This window comes from Electrophorus electricus, chromosome 6 (assembly GCF_013358815.1).
Source record: "Electrophorus electricus isolate fEleEle1 chromosome 6, fEleEle1.pri, whole genome shotgun sequence".
NCBI lineage: Eukaryota > Metazoa > Chordata > Actinopteri > Gymnotiformes > Gymnotidae > Electrophorus > Electrophorus electricus.
The window spans coordinates 24,824,262-24,840,494 of NC_049540.1; the positions used below are offsets into that span (position 1 = coordinate 24,824,262).

Below are 16,233 nucleotides of genomic sequence, written 5' to 3' on the forward strand. Positions count from 1 at the left end.
AGGTGGATCTGCACTGAATCCTAAAACACTTTGTCTCTTTGCACAGACACCACCACAAAAGCACCTTGAGCTGGACTGATTTGCACATTCAGTGAGTGTGTCGGGGGGGGTGTTGATCTTTGGCCAGGGCTGACAGAGCAGGCAGAGCCACTGCTGAGGGCTGCCTGGAGCCATGGTGAGATATGCAGTGTCATCAGCACCAGTGCCGCTGCACCCACCCCACCCCTCCCACACGAGCACTCTCAGACTGCCCTGTCTGAACGAGGCGGATCTCCCAACCATGCCAGGCTCCCATTACACAGATCGTAAAGAAGAGCTACAACAGACATAACTGAAACAACTCAGTAATTTGAGTGAAATGTCTTGGAATGTGAAAAGCCCATAGGTACTGCCAAAAGTAGAACAGGGCCTTGTTTGTATAGGGAGAGGGAAAGTAGCATCTGACTCGCCTCCACCACTGTTTTACACACCAGCTGGTCCATGCTCAGTGGATGGATTTCACTTCATCTTCTGACATGTAGTCTACTGCCCAGAATGGCAGCAGCACCAAAGAGGGAGACCTGGGCATCTATTACATAATGGAAGAAAATAAATATACTGTAAAATGTTTTTACAAATGCAAGAATCAACAGTCATGAGTGAGTTTTTCAAATGAAAAACAGGGCATGATTTTCAGGGTTTACAATGAGCCCTATTGTTAATTTTGTTGCTACTAGATACCATTCATTAGTAAGGACCTAATGATATATTTGGTATTTTAGTTATAAGTGAAAAAACAGTATTACAATATCTTCTCATGTACTATAAGCCTACAGTATTTTTCCTTAAGACAAATGCAAGTTACCCCTTCATCTTACTTAAATTTGTCTTAAACATGAAAGAGTACTGTCTTTTAAATAATTTGGTGAATGTTGCCACAAAGTTTTGGGATCTCTGAGGTCATACTGATAATTTTTTCATCACTTTATCCTCAGGTTTCCCAGGAGAATTTGGAAGTGTTCAGAGGTTTATAAAGAACCGAAAGCAAAATAAAAGAAGGTAAATGCAAAGTCATCAGCATTTACATTTTCTGCATGAGCAGCTTTGCAGGACTTTGCAGGACAGCGTCAAGTCCTGTGTCTGATATATGAAAGAAAACGAGCCCAGCACATTTTCCTGCAGTCAAAAGAATAATTCATCAGACTTCTTAAACAGCCAAGATTAGAATTTTCATCTACTGAGAGGTAATTACATGGCATTCAGTGGTCGGGAATTAATCCTCTTGCCACCCCAACCTATCCATACTGATTCTAATTAAAGTTGACACAATAAACTTGATAAAGGATGCCTTGGCCTGTGTGATCTAGACTATCCCATTCATAGGTCCATATTTTTTAAAATGATGTCAAATTTTGAGACCAGTTATATACTGTGTGTGTGTGTGTGTGTGTGTGTGTGTGTGTGTGTGTGTGTGTGTGTGTGTGTGTGTGTGTGTGTGTGTGTGTGTGTGTGTGTGGTGAATGACCTAAAATATGACATTCGTTATTATTTATATTATTTTCCAATATTAAATCTGAAACAAAAGACAAACAAAGACAACAAAGCTAACAATTGGTATACAGTGTCATACAGCTAAGGGGAAATAATCAGATTATGAATTTTCAAGATTAAATGATAATTATAATAAAATTCGGGCTGATATAAAATGTCCCAGATCTTAAACCTTGAAAGCATATATATTAATATATCAGTGCATGCTATTTTATTAGCAATATATTCATAATAATATTATATAGTCATAATAATATTAGCAATATAAGTATTCGCTAAACACATACAGAAGGGGTTTTCCTTTGATAGTTGCTGTCCTTGGTTCTGGACACATGCTCATGGATGTGATGGCAGGTATAGACGCTGTCCAAGGTAATCGCAATACCAGGCTCTTTAACTCTCTAACTCTTCATCGCTTTAACTGCTGTTAAACTGCTTCTCATGGAAATATGATATCTAAAAGTCGCATGTTGTTATATTTAAATGTTAGCTATACCAAGCAATGGATCTATAATTGTTCCATCAAATATCTGTTAAAGCATCCTCTGTTGTCCTTTATGATATTTCTCTACTTTAGAGATGGGCCCACCCACAGGACTGTGTTCCGCTTGACCGGGATGCTAAACCACTGATAAAGAGTGTCTATGGATAGCTGTCGGGACCCTCCCACTTCAGTGGATCAATGGTCCAGTCAAAATAACCCTACACTTTTTCGCAATAGCGCCTCTTGTATATAAAGTCTGCAGACGAGCTATCCGGCGCTGTGAGAGCCACACACACCGGCACGCATATACACCATACGACTCCACTTCTCACTGCCCGTTTCATCTGCACAGTAACACTGCGTCTGTCCGGATGAGTTACCCGGTAGACACTATAGGAAGTCCCTTCCGGAGAATAATGGATACGAGGACAAGCTACAGCCGCAGTAGCGGCTCACCGTCCAGTGGTTTCCGCTCCCAGACCTGGTCCCGAGCTAGTCCGAGCTCTTCTATAGCTTACAAGAGGACCGTCAACGTCCCCGTAGCGAGAGCCTACAGCTCAGCTGTGCTTAGCACGGCCGACAGCATTGATTTCAGCCAAACTTCCGTTATCAATGGAGACTACAAGCGTACTAACGAAAAAGAGCAACTCCAGGGTCTCAATGACCGCTTCGCCTTGTACATTGACAAGGTGCACTTTCTGGAGCAACAGAACAAGCAAATCGACGAGGAGATCCAGGCACTGCGGCAGAAGCAGGTGTCGCAGTCCCAGCTGGGCGAACTGTATGATCAAGAACTACAGGAGCTGCGTTCCATGTTGGAGCAGATTCACCATGAGAAGGCACAAATTCAGCTCGACACAGATCACATTGAAGAGGATATTCAGCGACTTAGAGATCGCCTCGACGAAGAGGCGCGCATCAGGGAAGAAACAGAGGCTATTATCCGCGCACTGAAGAAGGACATGGGCGATTCGACACTAGTTAAGGCAGAGTTAGAGAAAAAGGTCCAGTCGCTACAGGACGAGATCGCCTTCATCCGTAACAATCACGAGGAGGAGGTGAGCGACCTGCTGGCGCAAGTTCAGGCATCGCAAATCACCGTGGAGAAGAGGGACTACCAGAAAACGGACATCACCGAGGCTCTCCGCGAGATTCGCTCCCAGCTAGAGGGACACTCCATCCAAAACCTTCAGCAGGTCGAAGATTGGTTTATGTGCCGGTATGTCAAACTGACGGAAGCTGCAGAGCAAAACAAGGATGCCATTAAATCCGCTCGGGATGAAATCGCAGACTACCGCCGCCAGTTACAGTCCAAAACCATCGAGCTGGAGTCCGTGCGCGGAACCAAAGAGTCGCTGGAGAGACAGCTGAATGACATAGAGGACCGACACAACTCTGATCTCGCCAGTCTTCAGGTATATAGCTAATAACGTGTTTGTTACATTTACCTATATAGCATTAAATGGATGATTAAGTATATTTATAAAAGCAGTGTAACGAATTTTAGCAAACGTAGTCTAGAGTTCCATGAAGGCTGCTAACACGGGAAACCAGCTAATTGAATTTTGCAGAGCTTATTAGGTACCGTTTGATCGTTTATATTCACGTAATATATATTACATATTATTTATATTCATTATAGCTATGAGTTAATGAGTCATAACTAAAATTATGACCAATAATTATGATTGCATGTACATTACTTGGGTGTCCACACAATCACTTTTGTCTCGTTAAAAATGTGGAAAAATAGTCAACAGATTTTTCTGCATGACCGAACCCCGTTCACGAAAGAGGTGCAGTGGTATCATATTTCATAGGGTTAAGAGGGGGAGAGTCGACGTTGTAGAGTCACCACTGTTCCGTTGCTGAGTCACCTAACAGCGACACCAGTTCATTGCTGGCTATGTTCTGAAATCATACCGTTCGTCCAGTACTTTTCATGCGTTCAAATATGTATTTCAAACAATGCAGTTAGTACAGTAAGGCGCAGCTGAAATCGTGTGCTGCGTTAAAAGGGGTCCCACAGGGTACTGAGAACAAGCGTAGACGTAACTGTCGTGAAAAGAATTGTTTCTTCAGAGACAAGTGGATAAGTAATACATCAAACATAGGCGTACAGAGTTACACATTTTTTCCTTGGATGATAATATTTTCAGCAATGTATTAACATAGTATTTGCTACCCCATTTCCTCTTGTTTTAAGCGCTTGTTGAACTTAGGCTGTATTTTGTTTGCAACGCTAGGAAACTATCCACCAGCTGGACAACGAGCTGAAAAGTACGAAATGGGAAATGGCACGACACCTACGCGAATACCAGGACCTACTGAATGTCAAAATGGCGCTAGATATAGAGATTGCCGCTTACAGGTAAACATCAAAGAAACATAGCAACAGAATTTAATTAAAAATGTAATACATTCATATTGACTCATGTCAGAATATTCGATTAGAATGGATTAGAATGAATTAGAAAACAATTAGAATTATTCACAAGTTTAATAACACTTCTTTCTTTTATTTAACACGTCACCTATGTGTATGCCTAATATATCAGTTCCTAATCTGTTCATATAGGAAACTACTTGAAGGAGAGGAGAACCATTTCAGCACTTTCCCATACCGCCAGGTTGTCACCAAAGGGCCTAAGGTCAAATCTGAAGCCCCCAAACTGAGGGTGCAGCACAAGTTTGTGGAAGAGATCATTGAGGAGACCAGGGTGGAAGATGAAAAATCTGAGATGGATGAGGCTTTGGCAGAGCTGGCAGAAGAAACTACTGCAGAAAAGCAAGAGGGTGAGGGGCAGGATGAAGGTGAAGGTGAAGGTGAAGAGGAGAAAGAAGGAGAGGAGGCTGAGGGAGAAGAGGAGGAGGAGGAGGAAATTGTTGCTTCAGCCCAAGCTAAAGTGAGTGTCAGTGCTCCTGCTGAGGAGGCTGAGAAAGAAGGAGGTGATGAGGAAGAGGGGGAAGAAAAGGGTGATGAGAAAGGAGATGATGAAGGAAAGGAAGAGGGGGAGAAGGGAGACGTGGCAGAGAAAACTGAGGAAGGAGAAAGAGAACAGGAAGAGGAAGTAGAAAAGACTGCTTTGAGTGCAGAGAAAGAAAAGGCTGCAGAGGAGGGACTCAGTGGAGAAGAGGTGGTAGGCGAGGAAGAGGGTGACGAGAAAGGTGAAGCCATGGAAGAAAGTGACAAAGCAGAGAAGGAGATAGAGAAAAAGGATGAGGTTGAAAAAGAGGAAAAAAAGGCAAAAGATGACAAGGAGGACACCAAGACTGAGAAAGACAAAACATCTGAAACCAAGGCAGAGGCCCCAAAAGCAGAGTTCCTAAAAGTCCAGTTCCCAAAAGCCGAGCCTCCAAAAGCTGAGTCCCCAAAGGTCCAGTCCCCAAAAGCTGAGTCCCCAAAAGTCCAGTCCCCAAAAGCCGAGTCTCCAAAAGCTGAGTCCCCAAAGGTCCAGTCCCCAAAAGCCGAGTCTCCAAAAGCTGAGTCCCCAAAAGTCCAGTCCCCAAAAGCCGAGTCTCCAAAAGCTGAGTCCCCAAAAGTCCAGTCCCCAAAAGCCGAGTCTCCAAAAGCTGAGTCCCCAAAGGTCCAGTCCCCAAAAGCCGAATTTCCAAAAGTTGAGGCCCTAAAAGTCCAGTCCCCAAAAGCCGAGTCCCCAAAGGCTGAGTCCCCTAAGGCTTCATCTCCAAAGAGCGAGAGCCCGAAGGACACACTTAAGACAGAGGCCCCAAAAACAGAGGATGTGAAGAAAGACGCCCCCAAAACTGAAGCTCCTAAGAGTGAGTCTCCAAAAAGTGAGAGCCCCAAGACAGAAACACCTAAGGCAGAGCCTCCAAAAACAGATGCACCAAAAGCTGAAGCAGATGAAAATGTGAGTAAAAAGAGCGAGCTTGAAGACAAGCCTGAGGAAAAGAAGACAGATGAGAAGGAAGCTGCCTCAGGTGAAGATAAAGAGAAAATTCAAGCTGAACCAAAAGAGGCAGAGAAGAAAGACATGATCTCTAATGGAGTGGATGAAAGCCCCACCAAGGATGACCTAAGCCAGAAGGTGGTCATCACCAAAACCGTAGAGACCATTACTACTGGTGAGGATGGAGCCAAACACATCACCAAGTCTGTAACTGTCACCGAGACAGTGAAGGAGGTGGATGATGTGGTGCAGGAGAAGATGGTGTCCTCCAAGAAAGTGGAGAAAGTCTCTACCCAGTCAATGAAGCAAGTCGGAGAAGCTGAGTGAAGAAGCACTTAACCAATAATAACAAACCAGGAGCTGAGGAGGACAATAGCAATCAAATCAAAAGTAACATTACAAAAAAAAAAACCATAAAGCTAGATAAAGATGTATTTAAATACGTTAACCACTCTCAAGATTTAAAAAAAGAAAGAATACAAACGCATAGAGAGAAGCCATAAGATGCGGCAAGCTAAAATTTAAAATGCATGTTGAGTTACAGCTTTAAATTGGTTTTGCTGCAGATGAGGTAGGGGTTTTAGGGGCTCAGATCTCTTTCCTACTGTCTGCATAGCTGGGCGGGCCATTGGGGGCGGGGCATCTGCAAAGCTGGGCGGGCCACTGGGGACGGGATGTCTGCATGCCAGCTCAGGGTGGAGCACCCTCCCCATTCCTTGGGGTAGAAAAACAATCTGTATGTATGAAAGTAATATAGCGATTTGCACAGCATAAGAGTGAATGCCGAGAGAGTGACCGAAATGTATGAGAAGTCAAATAATGCTGAAGAAATGTGTTCCAACAAAGTAGCCTTACTAATACAAACGCAAGGACACCAACTGAGCCAAATAAAACAAACAACTAAATACAGTTATGAACAAGGATAGCAATTCTCCGGTGAGCCCATGATCATATACATACAGTACATAAAGCAACTAAGAAACTCCTAGCCTTAAACACGCTTTTTACTGTTGTTGTTTATGTTTACCTAATGAGTGCAAATGAATATAAACTTGATTGTGTGCAAACATACATTCTTGTATGCATAGGATGGACTTGAATTTAACTTCTTCATATTAATGAGGTGCTACTGTTTGCAGTCCCATGTCTTTATTCATCATGATGAATTTCAGCATTTGCTCAATAAACATCATACTAAAACACATCTTGCTGAAGTGATGTACTTTACTATGCATGCACCACAAAACACAATAGCTAAAATTACTCAGAACAATTTATACTGGACACATTTATAAATGTTCTACTTCAGACATGAATTTGTGCTGTTGAAATTTTAGACCTTTAAATTACAATTTGAACTTACTATAGGTTTCACATAACACTGTATCTCACCAATTCAGTGTATATGGTGTAGGTTCTCTGACTGATTCTCAGATTACTTTGTGCAAGTATGAATAAATCTATTGAAAATATATATTCTAACACCTACAGTACATATGATCTGAATAATATCTAAAATGAGACAGTGATATCTGTCATTTGTAAACCTAATTACTACATCTGAAAGTTATATACACTCCACACTTAGGAGTCTGACTACCTGCTAGATAGCATTTCTGTGGTGTAGTAACTCCATAGTCATTCATAGACAGGGGAGTTATACTTATTGTCACCTAACATATGTTTTACCACTTACCATAACTATATAATTTATACAATATTTACAATTTACAGTTACATTAAGGTCTGCTCTGCTGTCAGAAACAGGTTCCTTATGAAAAAAAAACAAGGTTGGCTGTCTTGACCTGCACATACACGCTATGGTCCAACAGGTCACAATTGATTGCCAAGCGGTGCTGAAGACTGATTCACTGTAAACAAACAGCCCTGTTTCTTGAAATCATCATTGTGTGATCTTCTTCATGTAGAGTGAAGGAGTGTTTATGTACACATAAAATGTCTCTGGATCTGTGTTATGTATGCACCAATAAAGGCAGGTTCGTGAGTATGTTCTCATTAGATAATTAATTGGCTTTGTATTTGTTGCCAGGGAACTTTCTAATGCAGAAAGTGTGAGGAAATTTTATCAGTGAATCCATCATTGCCATGGCAATCTCAAATTTTTCTTTTTAAGTACAGCAATTCATATGTTCATAAGTTTTTATGAAAAGATACGCTCTCATTCTCTTTTAATCTCTCCTCCCCTCTTTCATCTTTGTCTCATTCGGTCTCATTCTTAATGTAACTGTCAAAGTGATCACATGGAGTATTTTAAACTCAACTTACATTTTTATATGAGTTTACATACACCAAAATGTTCTTCCTACTCAGTAAATGCAAATCGTGTAGTCATTTTACAGTCAGCAAGAAAATTGTAATAAATAAATAAATAAAAATGTACATCAAGTAGTTATGCACAAAATTGATGAAGTCTGCAATGTAGTTTTTAAATGTAATGTTGGAATTTTTATTATATTTGAAGTCTGTATGACTGTAGTTTCTTGAATGACAGTCAGGGTAATTTCTTGAAGTTCAGTTCTCCATGAACAGAAATTTACCTTCACCATGTAGCACTGGCAAAAGATTTGACCATGTATATTTTTAACAATATGCTAATAAATACAAAAATGGCACATACTGATTAAATGTTTAAATTATATATCCATGTGCAATTCCACATCTATTTGAAATATGGTGTTTTGAGATATATTCACTTGCTTGGGACCATTTATACAGGATCACTGAATTACAGTTTTTATCACCTATGAAGTTCATTATGCCACAAGTCTCCGAACAGATTAGATTCTAGAGTAATTTTCAGTGGGAAAATAGTCCCATTTTAGGCTATACATATGTTTAATATATATGTATGGAATTTCTTACTGTATTCAATATGTAATACAATATATAAGTTACATACAGTGGACAGAAAGACTTTGTGAATGAGAAATAATCAGTGAGTCTCTTTGGTGCTTGAGAGGCATGGTTTTTATTACACTTAAAGCAAAGTTTCTCATTTCTTCAGACTATATCATGAGAAAATAACAACCAACATCCCCATTCAAGTACTGGTTCAACAATATTATGCATAATTATGCACTGTTTTTAGAGTAACTAGTTGATTTTATTCTCTTACATTATTGCACTGCAATACTGAGCACTTTCATTAAAGCACAGCGGTAAATAAGAGCAGGTTAAAGTTTAAATTCGGTTTGAAGTCATAGTGTCTACTTCTTCTCTTTGGGTTTTTCAGTTTCTTCTTTCTTTTCCTGCTCTTGTTTTGCACTTTCCTTTGCCTCACCTTTGGCTTTATCATCTTTTTCTACCTTTTGTGGTTTCTCTGGCTCCTCCTTCTCTTTGGGCGTGGCCTTCTCTGGCTCCTCCTTCTCTTTTGGCGTGGCCTTCTCTGGCTCCTCCTTCTCTTTGGGCATGGCCTTCTCTGGCTCCTCCTTCTCTTTGGGCATGGCCTTCTCTGGCTCCTCCTTCTCTTTTGGTGTGGCCTTCTCTAGCTCTGCCTTCTCTTTTGGCGTGGCCTTCTCTGGCTCCTCCTTCTCTTTTGGCGTGGCCTTCTCTGGCTCCTCCTTCTCTTTTGGTGTGGCCTTCTCTGGCTCTGCCTTCTCTTTTGGCGTGGTCTTCTCTGGCTCCTCCTTTTCTTTGGGCATGGCCTTCTCTGGCTCCGCCTTCTCTTTTGGCATGGCCTTCTCTGGCTCCGCCTTCTCTTTGGGCGTGGCCTTCTCTGGCTCCTCTTTTTCTTTGGGCTCGGCTTTCTCTGGCTCCTCCTTCACCTTTTCTGGAACTTCAACTTTGCCTTTATCTGCCTCAGGTTTTGGCTTATCCTTGTCTTTATGGGTTTCTGGCTCTGCCTTCTGCATCTCCTTGGCTGCACCAGCGTCCTCCTTTCTCGGTTCTGCAGCAGCTGCCTTCTCACCTTTCCTTGAATCTGCCTCAGTCTCCTGCTTAACATCTCCTTCCTCTTCCTCCTTCGTGGCCTCACTCTCCTCTGCTTCTTTCTTGCCAACCTCCTCCTCAGCTCCATCCTCTTCATCTTCTCCTTCTTCACCCTCTTTGGCCTCCTCTTCCTTTTTGCCTTCTCCTTCTTCTTCCTCCTCTGTAGCTCCAGCTTCCTCTCTACCCTCTGCAATACGGAAGTTACATTTATTATACATAAAATTAAGCAAAGGTTCTAAAATTAACATCAATTACAAAGCTAACAAGAAAAATGGAATCAGATATAGTATTTACCCTTTTCTTCTTCTTCTTTCTCTTTTCCCTCCTCTTCCTCCTCTTCTCCTTCCTCTTCCTTCTCTTCTACTTTCTCTTCCTCCTCTTCCTTCTCTTCTACTTTCTCTTCCTCCTGTTCCTCCTCCTGTTCCTCCTCCTGTTCCTTTTCTGATAGGAGAGTTGAAGTAACCAGGCGAGAGCTGAACAGATAGGGGGCAGCAGAGCTCACACTCGACTGCAGGGCAAACATGGGCCGCGAGTAGGAGGGGCCAACTGAGTAAGCACTGGCAAAACCTCCAGTTACACCCACATTGAAGCGGGATTCCTCACCCTCTAAAAGCTTTCTGTAAAAGTTAAGAATTATGATAAATTGTTAGTAAATCTGTTCATAATGGCACAAAAATAATAAACATAAATGTCTGTAAAGAGGTCAGTTTTCTTTCCTGACCTATTTCCTACCTGTATGCAGCTATTTCAATATCAAGGGCCATTTTCACATTGAGAAGATCCTGGTACTCCTTAAGATATCTGGCCATCTCACCTTTAGTGGCTCTTAGATCACTTTCTAATTCACTAATTGTGTCCTGTTGAAAATTATGTAAGAGTCAAATGATCTTGATTAGCACTGTGAAATAATCCTTTATTAGTAATCTGAGAATATCAGAAATAATTTTCCACTCATAAAGGTACAAACTGGATGCTTTATCAGATTTTCAAGCCTAAATAGAATGATAGTAAGAGTGGATGTGCAGTGGTGAGACTGACCTGCATGGCTGCAATTTCCGCACTTTGCTTGTCCTCCACGTCTCTCAGTTGTTTCTCCAAAGAGTCATTAAGGCCCTTGCAGGCGTCAATCTCCAGAATACGAGCCTGCAGCTGCCGGCGGTATTCACCTGCCTCGTCCTTTGTGTTCCTTACAGCATCAGTGTGATGGGCCACGCTCTCAGTCAGGTGACCGACTTTCCCACGAAACCACTCCTCAGCTGCCTGCATGTTCCGGGCTGCCAGCCTCTCATACTGGGACCGGATGTCACGCAACGCACTGGACAGATCAGGCTTGATGGCCTCGGTTTCAACAGCGATCTGTGCTCCAAATTGAACCTGTGCCTGCAGCTCGGTGATCTCGCCCTCGTGAACCTTCTTCAGGAAGGCCAGCTCATCCAGCAGTGAGTTGACTTTTTTCTCCATCTCAACCTGGAACAGGGCCCCTTCATCAGCTTCCTTGCGGGCCTCCAGGAGCCGGCCTTCAGCATTCTCACGAGCCAGCACCTCATCCTCGTAGTGGCCCTGCAGTACCCTCAGGGTCTCCTCAGCACGCTCCCTCTGGCTGAGCATGGCCTGCTTCTCCAGGCGGGCCTCCTCCACGGCTGCGCGAAGGGTGCGGGCCTCCTGCTCATACAGGGCCCTGAGGCGTGATGGCTCACCATGCCGCTGGCGGAGCAACAGCAGTTCAGCCTCAAGTGCACGGTTCTGCTGTTCCAGCTCGTGGACACGTTCGATAAAGCCGGCAAAGCGGTCATTGAGCTCCTGGAGCTGGGCCTTCTCTTGGGTGCGCACCGCCCGGAAATCAGAGCTGACCTGGGCCGCCTGGCCCAAATCCAGCTCCACCGAGCGGGCGGGGCTGCTCAACAGCAGGACGGAGGCAGCGGAGGCACGGCTGGGAGAGGCGTAGTGCAGCCGGGATGTGGACAGCGAAGACGTGTGGCTGGCATAGACGGCATGGGAGCGGCTCCGCACCGGAGCCCGGGCACTGCTCTCCACATACCAGCGCCTGGAGGAGGAGAGGTAGGGGTCGAAACCGACGCCACTCATGACTTCCAAGGACAGGATTCCCTTGCTTCCTCTTGCAGATAGCTTCCTAAAAACTGATCTGCTGCCGCTGCTGCAGTCCCGGCAGCTTATATAGCCAGGAAGGGGAGTTCTGACGCATGCGGTTTTCTAAATTCTGACTTTGCAGGATCGATGGCAGAGAACGACTATGGGAGGGCAGGAGAGAGAGAGAGAGAGAGAGAGAGAGAGAGAGAGAGAGAGAGAGAGAGAGAGAGAGAGAGAGAGAGAGAGAGAGGGAGGGATGGAAAGAGAGAGAGAGAGAGAGAGAGAGAGAAAGAGAGAGGGAGGGGGAGAGGGAGGGGTAAGGGCAAGAGGGAGCTACAGAATGAGGGGGTGAGGCACTACAGAACGCAGAGCTCAGATCATAAAGCAAAGATTTCAGAAAAATTATACGATTCTCATTCAATCCAAGGGATTTAGAAAATTTGGTTCGTTTAATCTTTGTGACAAAATGGTGTCATGACATGACTGTGCTCTTCACTATACTGTCAAATCTTCTCAGAAGTAATTTGTTGATTTTTAAGGCAGTTTATTATTAAAAGCTGGTTTTACTTTACCTTAAGCAAAGATTATGTGCTCACAGCCTAAAATGTATGCAAGCCTCTGTTGGTGCAGCTTGGGATGGGAAGATACTATTCTATTTTCATTACACCCTCTACTGGTACTTCTGAGTAGTCCATCCGACAATCAAAAATTAAACTTAGGGAGCACTTCAAAGGGGTTTGTGTATCCCTTTACCTGTATGCTAATCAATGTTTGTTTGATTCTTACAGTAATGTGGAACACTTTATGTGTTTAGAGCTTATAAAAGGAAACATATATCACAAGTACATACCACTTCACAGACAGGAAAAGACCCATCTTATCTCCTCACATACTATGTTTAGAACATTCCTTATTGCCATATATCCTGACTGGTTAGCTATGATTCTTGTACTGATTTTACAGAATAGTCAGGATCTGAAAGGAAACTGTGCTAATAATATTTAATTCATTGTCCAATATCTTGGCCAGTTTGTGAGCACTGTGAGGTAATGCATCACTGACTGCACCAAATCTGACAAGTGTTAAGAGCTTAGGAATTGTATTAACATAACATAGGTGGGCTTTGTCTTTTGAGGTTCAGAAGTTTCCTCAAAAGCATTAAAGTGATATCTGCAGTAAGTATAGTATGTTATAGGCTTCTGTGTACCTATCTCTTCTTTTATAGATTTGCCTTGGACTTATGCAGTGGAATAAGAGCAATTCATTCATAACTATAAGCCTTCTTCTGCAAAGCAGTTTTTATATGCCATGAATTTCAGAGAGGATTGCTTTTCTTAAAGCTTTTTTCCTTTCCAACATTTTATTATTAGATCTGACCCAGAACTTTGCATTGATATATTTGCAGTGTCTGTTTTCTAGGAGGATTGTCCAACAGCTCTGTACCGTCGCCTTCAGTGAAATTGTGCTGAGCTCTATATTGATGACTCATGTCATTCACAGAGGCTAACGCATGAGGAGTAGGGGATCTCGTGACTGATTTTGAATATCAGGCATCATCCTCTTTCTTGACTTCACAACATATGACAGACATGGTGTGGTTTTGTGATAAAACACCAGCTAGTGTTTCTCTTAGTCACCACAAACAAAAGTATCCTCAAAAAATAGTTTGTTCTGTGATATTTGTACTTTTCTTTCATGGCTCTCAGCTTAAAAGTCATGTTGCTATTTTAAATCTATTAGTAACCTCTGCCCTTACAGTGCATATCCAGACTAATTGGCTGAGCTTAGCTGTCTATCTTGATATGAGCTATTTTGATTGGTTCAAAACAAGTGGCCTCTGGAATCCATGTAGTTCTCATTCCAGTGTGCTATAAAAAGAGGGCAGCTTATGCTCTTAGTACTCATTATCTGTCACAGTGTGTGTGAACAACAGCGCAGAGGACTGTGCCTCGTGTATGTGATCAAGGATACCTCATTAGAAGAATCAAAGCACACTTAACATGACTGCTGTTTATCGTCTGGTCATCGTACGCCACGGCGAGAGCACGTGGAACCAGGAGAACCGCTTCTGTGGCTGGTTTGATGCTGACCTCAGCGAGAAGGGTATGGAGGAGGCCAAGCGCGGTGCCCAGGCCATCAAAGAGGCCAGCATGAAGTTTGACGTGTGCTACACCTCCGTGTTGAAGCGTGCTGTCAAAACTCTCTGGACCATCATGGAGATAACGGACCAGATGTGGCTGCCCGTGGTGCGGTCCTGGCGCTTGAACGAGCGTCACTATGGAGGCCTGACAGGCCTGAACAAAGCAGAGACAGCAGCCAAGCACGGAGAGGAGCAAGTGAAAATCTGGAGACGCTCCTTCGACATCCCCCCTCCGCCCATGGACAAGGACCATCCCTACCACAAGATCATCAGTGAGGTGGGAGACTCGGGCCCTCTGCTTTTAAAAACATCCTTCCTCTTAGAAAAGATATGACCTTGAAGCATCCAGCTCAGTGTTCTTGGTCTATTGCATGATATTACAATTTTTTCACTAGTTTTCAGAAAGTATAAAAGTCTTTGGAGTTCTTGCTGTGCTATTCATTACTGATCCCACAAAGCCCAGATGTGTCACGTGTGCTAAGCAGGTAGTGATCAGGTTGTTGTTTCCTCTTTCACCAGTCAAGGCGCTATAAAGGTCTAAAGGAGGGTGAGCTGCCCATTTGTGAGAGCTTGAAGGACACCATCGCACGTGCACTGCCCTTCTGGAATGACGTTATCGTACCTGAAATCAAAGCTGGCAAGAATGTCCTCATTGCTGCCCATGGCAACAGCCTGCGTGGCATTGTGAAGCACTTAGACAGTGAGTTCTGCTTAAAATGCTCTTGAAATTAGTCTTAATTAGTTGTTACACCAGTTCAGTTTGGGCCTGCAGAAAATGGACAAGAAATCATTCTTCTGAATCTCTGAGTGAACATCTCAATAAGTTGAAAAAATACAAAGCTTACATAAAATAACTTTTTTGGTCTCATAGTTAAGTGCACACTGACTGGTCATATTGCACTCTCCAACAAATAGTTTATTGTAAATCTGACCATGAGCGTTTAACATTCCCAAATAACCCTGTGTCTAAATATAGTCCCCTCTTGCACACAGAGGAAAAGATTCCTGTTACAGTCACGACCTTTCTGCAGAAAGGTCCTGCATTCTCTGGCAGCCAATTTTCCCAAGCTTGAGGAAGTAATGAGCCTAGAGGTCAAGGAAAGATCAGGGCCACCTTAAAACCTCACAGTCAGAAACTTTATCTATACACATGGGGAGTAAAGTGGAAGACTGAAAATATACAGGGCACAGAGCCTATATCTCCACTTTATAGTAGGGCGTTCTATAAAATACTGCGCAATTAGGATATACTGTGTTTTATGAGTCCAGCTGGTCTTATAAACACAGGAGGTGCTAATTCAACATTGAGGCTTTTGTTTTTGTGTTCTTAAAGTCAACACATATTGGAGAAAAATCTGTTCGGCTAGTTGTTATCTGCCAAGATTTAGGCATCGCATAATATTCATTGCAATTTAGCTGAGCGCACTATAAATACTGCATTGATTTACAGCTCTTCTATTTATTAATGTAAGTTCCTGTCTGTCTCTTCAGACATGTCAGATGCAGCTATCATGGAGCTGAACCTGCCCACTGGTATCCCCATCGTCTATGAGCTGGACAAGGACCTGAAGCCTGTGAAGCCCATGCAGTTCCTCGGGGATGAGGAGACGGTGCGTAAGGCCATGGAGGCCGTGGCTGCTCAGGGCAAGGTGAAGAAGTGAGACCAGCAAGAGACACCAAGACTAAAACCTTCCCGATGCTGAAACACTCTCTGTCCTCCCAGTTCATTCCATCATGGGCCCACTAATGACTCATCACAGAATCAGATCTTTTCAGTGTCACAGGAAGAATGGGCCTACCTGCTCCCCTTTCTCCAACCGCATGTTTACATTACATCCTGAAGCACAGCCCACTGCTGATTCATAAATCCCTTGTGTTGGGGTGCAGCCACTCTGACACAGCAAATAAAACTCACAGCCATTTTGTGTACATCGTTTTTCATTTTCTGCTTAAGTCATTCCCCCTCCCTTTCTGTCTCCTCCCAGCATGAAATGGGCAATTTCAGCAGAGCAGTGCAGTGCAGTGTAAGCTGAGACAGAGGGCACTGTGGGAAGGTTGCTGGGTTCAGTCTGGCTGCTGTCCCATGCTGCTGTGCTGCAGTGTCTCCTCAGCAGCTCCCTGTGATCTCCACC

General features: G+C 43.4%; 3 protein-coding genes across 3 annotated transcripts; 2 read left to right on the plus strand and 1 right to left on the minus strand.

Moving 5' to 3' along the window:
* The first annotated feature begins 2,280 nt into the window (after nucleotides 1–2,280).
* On the plus strand, nucleotides 2,281–6,848 carry nefma (neurofilament, medium polypeptide a). Its single transcript, XM_026999423.2, has 3 exons — nucleotides 2,281–3,429; nucleotides 4,261–4,385; nucleotides 4,593–6,848. The coding sequence occupies exons 1-3, from the start codon at nucleotides 2,386–2,388 to the stop codon at nucleotides 6,250–6,252; spliced, it is 2,829 nt and encodes a 942-aa protein (XP_026855224.2). The 5' UTR covers nucleotides 2,281–2,385; the 3' UTR covers nucleotides 6,253–6,848.
* Nucleotides 6,849–8,890: 2,042 nt separating this feature from the next.
* nefla (neurofilament, light polypeptide a) lies at nucleotides 8,891–12,039 on the minus strand. The gene is made up of 4 exons (XM_035526741.1): nucleotides 10,912–12,039; nucleotides 10,606–10,730; nucleotides 10,168–10,490; nucleotides 8,891–10,060 (listed from the first exon to the last, which is right to left on the minus strand). The coding sequence occupies exons 1-4, from the start codon at nucleotides 11,956–11,958 to the stop codon at nucleotides 9,153–9,155; spliced, it is 2,403 nt and encodes an 800-aa protein (XP_035382634.1). The 5' UTR covers nucleotides 11,959–12,039; the 3' UTR covers nucleotides 8,891–9,152.
* A 1,813-nt stretch (nucleotides 12,040–13,852) lies between these two features.
* pgam2 (phosphoglycerate mutase 2 (muscle)) lies at nucleotides 13,853–16,030 on the plus strand. The gene is made up of 3 exons (XM_026999286.2): nucleotides 13,853–14,378; nucleotides 14,621–14,801; nucleotides 15,593–16,030. Exons 1-3 carry the CDS (start codon nucleotides 13,962–13,964, stop codon nucleotides 15,760–15,762), a joined length of 768 nt encoding a protein of 255 aa, XP_026855087.1. The 5' UTR covers nucleotides 13,853–13,961; the 3' UTR covers nucleotides 15,763–16,030.
* Nucleotides 16,031–16,233: the final 203 nt, after the last annotated feature.